Genomic DNA, 8976 nt, shown 5'->3' with positions numbered 1-8976 from the left:
GGGATTAATAAAGTTTATCTATCTAATAATATTACAGTTACTCACAAAAAATAATTAGTTACAATACTACTTTTGATGCCACCCTCTACTGACTTAAGTAATGATATTACTTTTTAAAAGAGTAATGAGTAACTAGCCAAACTCTGGATGTGATAATGTGCCACTAAAGAGGAAAAAGAGATTTTATCATCATTTTTTTTAAGAAAGGTTAATCAAAACTTTATATTTGAAAAACTTCTTTGAGGATTTTCACATATCGGAAATTTGTGTGTGTTACCTTTTGGATTCTTATGGATTTCTAAAAATTCTAAAAAAAGAAGTTTCCCCCTTTATATAAAAAATAAGAATTGTCTAGGATCTCATTGGAATTTTTTTTATTGGATCTTAAAGACTTTTATTCATTTTTACAAGAATAACCAAAAAGACTTTTATTCCTTGTTCAAAATCTGTTTTCCACCCATTGACAGTAACATTTCCACCACCGCAACACAAATAGCTTATTTAAAATACCCAAGAAAACTGATTAACAAACATTATATATATTATAATAATATACAATATATATAAACAACACCATTGTTGAATCAGTGTGCAACGGTCTGCTGATACTACTGCTCTTGAACACACACACTCATTAATGCTCTCAGTCTCCTCCCACAGACGCACCATCAGATCTGTTTGGCAACAACACTGTGTCGTTACCTCTTAACTCCAGATCGATATATCTTCTACAAACAATCTCTCTCTCTCTCTCTCTCTTTTTAACTGAGCACACACCGGACACTGGTCCCTTTCTCCCCCTGACACCTGGACCAACATGATGGTCGGATTCCGCTGCTGTCCGCTGATCCTGTGCCTGGCCCTGGGCTCGGTGCTCGGGCTCGGTGAGGACCTCGACCGGCCTCTGTTCGGGCCTCCGGGCTCTCCTATCCGGCTGCAGGAGACCGACCCGGGCCTGAAGAAGGCTCTGGAGTTCGCCGAGGAGCGCTACAACCGGGGCTCCAACGCCATGCACCTCCGCAAAGTCAGCCGACTCCTCTCCGCCACCAAACAGGTAAATAAAGACGTTGTATAAAAATGTATGTAAAATGTATTTATTCACAGAATTGTAGCGTTTTATTTTGTCATATCATACTGGTGCGGAGGCAGAATGTCGATTATATAACGATTTATTTCCCTGCGATAAGAATTATATGGGATTTGTAAACAACAACAACAAAACAAGTGTGCCAGTTTAAAAGTCGCTCAATATGCATAAACTGGTCACGTGGCGGTGTAAATGTTCCTCATGCGTACATTAAAATTAAGTACGTTTTTATTTCCCCTTTCATGTACAATATCACATTTTTGATTTGTTTATTTTTTGGGGGCGCTTTTTGAAAATATATGCTTCTCAGTAGGTTTATTTTTTAAATTCTGGCCGGAAGTCCTGTCATTGAGTTTAACCTGGCTTCACACCGCCACCAAATGGCCTCACTGGAGTTGCATTGTGCAGACTAGTGTCAATGCAGCAAAAGAAGCATCCAGAGATCCACATATAGTCAATATACACTCACAAATAAAAGCTTTGTCTGGCAAATACACATGCATTGTATCACCACTGTATACCGCTTAAACACAATTATGTCTGAATAAATGCTTTATTAAGGGTATAATGTCTTTTTTGTACATTAAAAATAACCAGTGTATGTGTGTATTTTTGTGTTTTCCAGCTGGTTAAGGGCATCCGCTACACTATAACAGTGGAGCTGAGTAACACTCAGTGCAAGAAATCCACCATGCTCAGGACATGTGACTTCTATCCAGAGTCACAGAAACTCAAGGTAGGATGTGTGTGTTCGTATATATATATGTGTGTGTGTGTGTGTGTGAGAGAGAGAGAGAGAGAGGGATTGTGAATTAGTGAAAGAGATTAACTCACTGAGAGAAAGTAGGTCACTGCCATGGTTTTAAAATCGCAGCATAAGAAGTTTGTAATAACCCAAAATGGGAATGTGAATCGATTTTATTATTGCAGCAATGCAGTCCTGTTTGTTCACATGTCACCAGACATCTGATCTTGTGACTTGAGTTTTGACTTGAAGTAACCCCAAGCATGCTCATGCCTCAGGCCCGCATGCAAGCAAGCATAATACACATTTGTTATTTGCTTGGTTTTCTATTCTTAGACTTTGCAGTGGAAATCTGTTCCCTTTTTTACAAAAAAAAACAACCTCCAAATCCAACTTAAAGGCAGCCAATTCAATCTTAAAAATTTAAAGACATACAAGAGCTATAAATAACTTTCTCTGTTTAATGTTTTTTAACTTGTGCTGCAGTGTGTTTTCAGCACTCTTATATGCTGCATATGACAATATAATCAGGTTGATTCACTGTTTAATATATATGTATGTTTTTTGCCGATATCAGACGGAGGTGTGTGTGTTCGAGGTGTGGGACATTCCCTGGCAGGGCAGTTCAACTCTGCTCAAACAGAAGTGCCAGCCTAAAGGTAAGTCAGCAGCCAAAAAGTTAACATTTATCACTACACAGTGAGGATTAATGGGTTTTCAGTTACAACTCTCCTGAAAGCTGAAGAACACTGATACTAATCACAGTGAATGACTGAGATTCCTCTGCACTGTTATCTTGTGTTTATATTTACCCCAAGAGGTCTGTGTTATCCCATGATGCTTCCTGTAAAAGCAGCAGTATCTGCCAAGATGACCGTTGCTCTATCAAACTTGTTAAACCAACGTATATACAGAAAATAATCTGTAAAGTGCTGTTTGACACCACCATGATAAAGAAACATTCCCAGATAATCAAAGCATCCATTTGCACCGATCTTACCAAGCACACCAAACCAACCAGTTAGTGCACTGACACAAAAGCAGTTATGTAAAAAAAAAAACAGGAGAAACTTTGCATGTTGCCAAAAACAGTTCGATAAATGTGACCTTTATTTCTCAGTTATTATGTAACGCTAATGTTTACTAATCTGGTCGATAAGTGAAGCTTTATACCAAAGAGATAAATGAGTTAAAAGGTTAAATAGGGATAAGGCAACCAATAAATGTTAATTTTATTTCTTCCTGTAAATGGGAAAATAAGCTATGTGTATGCGACAGTATCATTTATTTGAGGGTTACTTTTGAACGCATGAAACATGAATTTAGGTGTTATACACGTTGACACTTAACATGTTTTCCTTGTCTCTGTTATCAGCTGAGCCTCAACAAGAGGAGACCAACAAGGCGATTGATGCATCCACCAGCGAGCCTCTGGAGGTATAAATGATGATATTCAGATCAATAACAGGACTGACAACAATGGAGATTGTTGCCTCTTACATACTCCAGCAGTCTATTTGTTGAACTTGTAGATTGAGGATAAAGTTTGTGTTTCTCTGCTCTTTATCTGGCAGGATTCTGTGCAGCTGTTGGGTCAGTTCAAAGAGTTCATGGTGAAATACAATAAGGTCTACAGCAGCCAGGAAGGTGAGTGACTGAGATGTGTATAAGGAACATACCAAACATAGCAAGATGCAGATATAGTGGCACATTCCTGTCTACATGCGTTGAACCCTTTATGTACTCACAGCTTTCTCTTAACAACAATAAAAGTCCTTCATCCTGACTGAAAACCTGAAAACAAGGCAAAATATCCCCTATTGACTCAGAGCCTTTGGAATTATTAAATCATCTGCACTGATTGATTATGAGCATTTCATATATGGTATATAAATGATATATGAATAAAAAGGACATTTAAAGTAGCAAAGAATACAGTTTAACTGCATAATTATAAATATAATTTCAGAAATCCACAAACACAAACAGGTATAGACATGGTAACTGTTAATGTCTGATAATAGAAAGAAGAAAAGTTTTTATAAGGACTGACTGTTTGAGAAGAGATAGAAAAGGTGGAGTGAATAATATAAAATAATATACAGGGCACTAAAACAGAGTCTTTCACTGTCAGGGGCAAATCATTTTTTTTACATATATGTTTCTTTTACCTTTGATCCTGCAGAGGCAGACCGTCGTCTGCGCATCTTCCACGAAAACCTGAAGACTGCTGAGAAGCTCCAATCTTTGGACCAAGGGTCAGCTGAGTATGGAGTCACCAAGTTCAGTGACCTAACTGGTACGTGTCTGTGTGTGTGTGTGTGTGTGTGTGTATTTGTGTCTGTGTGTCTGCATCTGTTTGTATTTCCACACACTTTCCAATGAAGAAATGCATCTTCTGCTTTTCATGTGTTGCATCAGCTTTTCTTTTAAAACATCCTTTTAAGTAACCCAAAGGTTTGTCTGTGTTCTCCAGAGGAAGAGTTTCGCTCTACGTACCTGAATGCGCTACTGAGTCAGTGGACTCTTCATCAACCAATGAAACCGGCCTCTCCTGCCCAAGACCCCGCCCCAGCCAGCTGGGATTGGCGGGATCACGGAGCCGTCAGTCCCGTTAAGAACCAGGTACCAACATACAGACTTAATTATAGGGCAGTTTCCGCCAATAGCATGTTAATAATGAATAAATTATACCTCCTGCCAACTTCATGCTGATTGTGGTGTGTTTGTGTACTTCTTGCAGGGAATGTGTGGATCCTGCTGGGCATTTTCAGTCACAGGAAACATTGAAGGCCAATGGTTCCTGAAGAATGGGACGTTGCTGTCCCTCTCTGAACAAGGTAATACACACATCAAACACAGATGATGCTAATAATTCAATAACTTGCTCCTGCAGAAACAAATCATTGTTTACATTTGCAGATAAAAAGCCATGATTTGATTGGTTCATTGATCTGTCTCCCACAGAGCTGGTTGACTGTGATGGGCTGGACCAGGCGTGCAGAGGAGGGCTGCCATCAAATGCTTATGAGGCTATTGAGAAGCTAGGTAAGAAAGTGATGTGTGCGACCATTTTAAAACATTTTAGCTTCCAATTCCCATTTTTTCTTGGGAAATTTCAGCTGTTTATTGACTCTGAGCATCCTGCAAAAGCTTTTTGAGATTTTTCAGACCACATTTGACACCTCTGTACAAATAACTATAAGTTTATATGCTATTATGCTACCAAATAATTGCAAGTAGACTGTATCTCAGTACTGTAGCTCATGCAAATCAATCAACACCAAACCCAGACACAATTATTGTTTTGGTCTTATTTTAAATAATTTAGATTTTATACTTTAGAAAACAGAATAGTAAAAAAAAAACAAATATTTTCCTACATACTTATCCTGACCTGGAAAAGAGCAAATCAAATTCCATACTTTTCCATCCTGCGTAGGATGCTGAAAAGCATGCATTAATACATGTGATTCCTCCATGTGTTGTTAAGGTGGTCTGGAGTCAGAGACTGACTACTCCTACAGCGGACGCAAGCAGAGGTGTGACTTTACCACCGGGAAGGTGGCTGCCTACATCAACAGCTCTGTGGAGCTGTCCAAAGATGAGAAGGGTGAGTGGGCTGAATGAATAGAGAGGGGATGAAGAAGAAAGGGAAGACAAAGCAGTGATAAATGCACGGACAGAGATTCTTACTAAAATACACACCTGAAAGAGACATTAATTCGATTTTCCAGTGAATTGTGATTTCTTTTTTCAAAACATAGTTGAGATTAATGGGTGTTGATTTTTCAGGTGCATTAATTGTAACTATAAAATTTAACCGTGTGGCAGTTTGAAATAAAGGGCTGTGAAATTGACTAATTGTTCTTTTTTTTGTCTTCAGAAATTGCAGCCTGGCTGGCTGAGAATGGACCAATCTCTGTTGCTCTGAATGCCTTTGCCATGCAGGTAAGCAGTTTTGTCACTGCTACAGTATATTCATCAACCACAGCAATGGCTGAATCACTAACATTTGACATTTAACACACTGCTATCACTTCTAAGTAAAATATACATGAAGAGATAACAACATCATTCCAAAATACATCTTGTTTTCACTAAATTTAATCATTATCATATTTAATTCATTTTACTTATCTTTTGAATTTCTGTAGTTCTACAGGAAGGGTGTGTCTCACCCTATGAAGATCTTCTGCAACCCCTGGATGATTGACCATGCTGTGCTGATGGTGGGATACGGAGAACGTAAGTGATTTTTTTATGCTTTACTCATTTGTTTTAACCTCCTAAAACAAGCATACTGACATAAATCATGATAATTTTGTGAATCAAGATTCAGGATGCACTGTTTGAATGTTTCTGTGCTTTCAGGTAAAGGAATCCCATTCTGGGCCATCAAAAACAGCTGGGGAGAGGATTATGGAGAACAGGTACGATAACCCCGTCTACTAACAGTCTTTGTTTGTGGAATAGAAAAAGATTTAAAGAGCCTGTAACATTTTTTTTAAATATATGAAGCCACATTCATATTTTATTTTAAATAAATTAATTAAAGAATTTCTTTACTTGCTAAGATGATGAGTACAAATCAGTGCTCAGTCACCAGTGTGTTGTGTTACCTAAAACTACTGTTTGTACCATATTGCATTAAATTGGAAGGTTTGTTTACCAGTAAATAAAAATATAAATAAAGTTACTTTGATACTTTGTTGCTGTACATTATAAAGTTGTGAAAGTATTTGAGTTTTTCTCTCTTTCTCTCTCTCTCATACAGGGTTACTATTACCTGTACAGAGGGTCCAATGCGTGTGGGATCAACAGGATGTGTTCATCTGCTGTGGTCAACTAAAGCACTAACACCTCATAGTCTCACACACACACACACCCACACACACACACACACACACAATCATACCACATAAACCACAGCTACCAGCTGACCTCACTTTTACACTCACACACATCTGAGCCGGACTGCATGATGCTCACAGTCAAACACACAATCATTACCTACTGATGTTACTTTTCCGTTAAACCAGACTAGTGTTTCTTCCTCATACCTCATACCTCTTGTCAATTTACTAAAAACATACCAGCTCTAAAAAAAGCTAGCTTTGCTGAGAAATTTTACAGTAATTTTAAGGTAGATTTTATCTGCGCATTTCATTCCGTTAATGATGTTTTAGGCTGTATTGGTTTTAACTCATCTTTCCTCACAGCAACAGAGCCTATGTTCAGTAAAGATTGTGCACTAATTATAATTAGACTTCTGTCTTGTCCGTTTGATGTTTCGTTACCAGTGCTAATGTTATGTAGTCCTTGAGCGAGGGAGGTTGAAAAATGGGGGTTTTACCATATACTGGTCTGCACATGACTACATAACTGCAATGTAACTTTAAAAAAAAAACTGCTGTAAGACAGTGATAAATTAATGAAGGTGCAATAAAAAAGTATAAAATCCTGTTCTTTGTTTATTGTTATTTTCTTCTATGCACTACAACAGCAGAACAAACCTTACTACATAGATTAGATCACACTGTGTGTATATAATGACAGCATTTTTAATCCACAATGAATATTAAATTACTAAAATGTCATAGTGATATGAAAAGTAAGGGGAGATTACATTTTACTTTACAAACATGCACTGCTGTTGTGACTGAACCTCTTTGTTGTCTTCTAATAGTTAAAGTATTTAACAATTCATTGGTTTTAAGAATACTGACATTTGAAAGGTGACATTAATAAAGAAATGTTTGTTTTATAGTCATGTTATCTTGTGAAGAATGTGAGAACAGCAGCTTCACTGAGTGCCTGTGCTACTGAATGTTGCTCAAATCGAGAGAAAACTTCATTTCCCACAATGCAAAGGGGCTGCGACGGAAGAACTACACGTGTACTGCGCAGGAAAACAAAAACCTTTATTTTAGAATTAAAAGTATGATTTATTAACACAGTCAGACAATAAAGAGCATTTGATGCTGAAGTGACAAAGTGAACTGTTAGTTAGTGTAGTTCTAACCCCTCATTGCATAAGCACATTGGTTCCCAGCCTGGGGGGTTCAGCCAGTTCTGTGAATAAAACTAAATGATCAAGTAAAATAAAGTGTATATTATTATTTAAACTTTGAAGACCTGAACACAAGCTACATTCACACTAGCCTTCACTCTCTGATAAACATCTTCAAACAACCAAAAAGTTAACAGGAACAATGAGTAAGAAAACACTGAAATCTGCCAAAAAAAAAAAGCCTATTAAGTATGGATTATTAAACATGATAAAAAAAGGCATAATACAGACAGATATTTGTATAAAAACGTCAGGAAAACAGAAAGAAATAACCTGCTCAAAATGAATCTAAATCTCTTGTTTTACACAAGGTGCAGTTATAGTTTATCAGTTGTTATTATTATGCATTGAATATAATAAACAATGGATCCACAATATCTATAAAATATGTCAATTAGGGGGTCATCAGTTCACTCAATGATAGAAAATGTGTCCCCTTAAGTAAAAACACCACTGCTTTATATTTATATTCGCCTGCAAGACAAAAGGGGAAGACGACGACCTTTATTTTGAAAAGGGCAGAAGACTTGACACCGGAAGTGTAACGTTTGTCGTCAGAAAACAGGAACGCATGTGTTTTCGGATCCGCTGATAAAAATATCTCAACGCGTCTTTCCTTCTTAAAAGAGTTTGTTTAGCTGCTGTCAACCCTCACAGAAAACGAAGTCTGCTTCGAAGACACACACTTGCTCTTTTTCTTTCTTTCAAGGTAAACCTGCTCGTGTGACTGAGCGTTATTTCAGAAAGCGAAAGTTAGCTCAGTGCTAAATGAAAGCGCTGGTTGTGTTTGTGTTAAAACTCTTGTTTCCTCAGCTGGCGGAGGCAGCTGAAGCTCACCGTTTATAATGTCACAGGCCACCAAACGCAAACACGTTGTCAAGGAGGTTCTTGGAGACTTTGTCACTCTCACAGAAAACCAGCAGGTTGTGAAGGTGAGACACATGTTGACGTGCACAAACAAACAAACAAACAAACAAACAAACACATTATCCTGACTTGTTTTTTCTCTTGTGCATGGTGTTTTATTTATTATTTCCCTACTCTTACTGTTTTTTATACTGTTTTTTTCTC

The 8976-nt window shown here is 37.6% G+C and overlaps 2 protein-coding genes across 2 annotated transcripts in view; both read left to right on the top strand.

Moving 5' to 3' along the window:
* Positions 1 to 652: 652 nt before the first annotated feature.
* On the top strand, positions 653 to 6744 carry ctsf (cathepsin F). Its single transcript, XM_035669700.1, has 14 exons — positions 653 to 1054; positions 1713 to 1823; positions 2410 to 2491; positions 3208 to 3269; positions 3407 to 3479; positions 4018 to 4131; positions 4309 to 4457; positions 4576 to 4672; positions 4800 to 4880; positions 5326 to 5445; positions 5719 to 5783; positions 5990 to 6080; positions 6207 to 6265; positions 6610 to 6744. The coding sequence occupies exons 1-14, from the start codon at positions 818 to 820 to the stop codon at positions 6682 to 6684; spliced, it is 1416 nt and encodes a 471-aa protein (XP_035525593.1). The 5' UTR covers positions 653 to 817; the 3' UTR covers positions 6685 to 6744.
* Positions 6745 to 8426: 1682 nt separating this feature from the next.
* Positions 8427 to 8976, top strand: part of eif1ad (eukaryotic translation initiation factor 1A domain containing) — a gene marked incomplete in the record, with an annotated part of 3497 nt that continues 2947 nt past the window's right edge. Inside the window, 2 exon segments of the mRNA XM_035669566.1 lie at positions 8427 to 8614; positions 8719 to 8837. Coding sequence (XP_035525459.1) covers positions 8751 to 8837 — 87 coding nt within the window.

Source organism: Morone saxatilis, unplaced genomic scaffold (assembly GCF_004916995.1).
Source record: "Morone saxatilis isolate NCDOM2014 unplaced genomic scaffold, NCSU_SB_2.0 Contig22, whole genome shotgun sequence".
Taxonomy (NCBI): Eukaryota; Metazoa; Chordata; class Actinopteri; family Moronidae; genus Morone; species Morone saxatilis.
Note: the sequence above shows the minus strand (reverse complement) of the source record. Positions and strands in the feature narration are given on the sequence as shown.

Coding starts and splice junctions, on each gene's coding strand:
- ctsf (XM_035669700.1), top strand. CDS start 818: ATGATGGTCGGATTCCGCTGCTGTCCGCTGATCCTGTGCCTGGCCCTG. Junction 4,132..4,308: donor CAAGTTCAGTGACCTAACTG/GTACGTGTCTGT, acceptor TGTGTTCTCCAG/AGGAAGAGTTTCGCTCTACG. Junction 4,458..4,575: donor TCAGTCCCGTTAAGAACCAG/GTACCAACATAC, acceptor TACTTCTTGCAG/GGAATGTGTGGATCCTGCTG.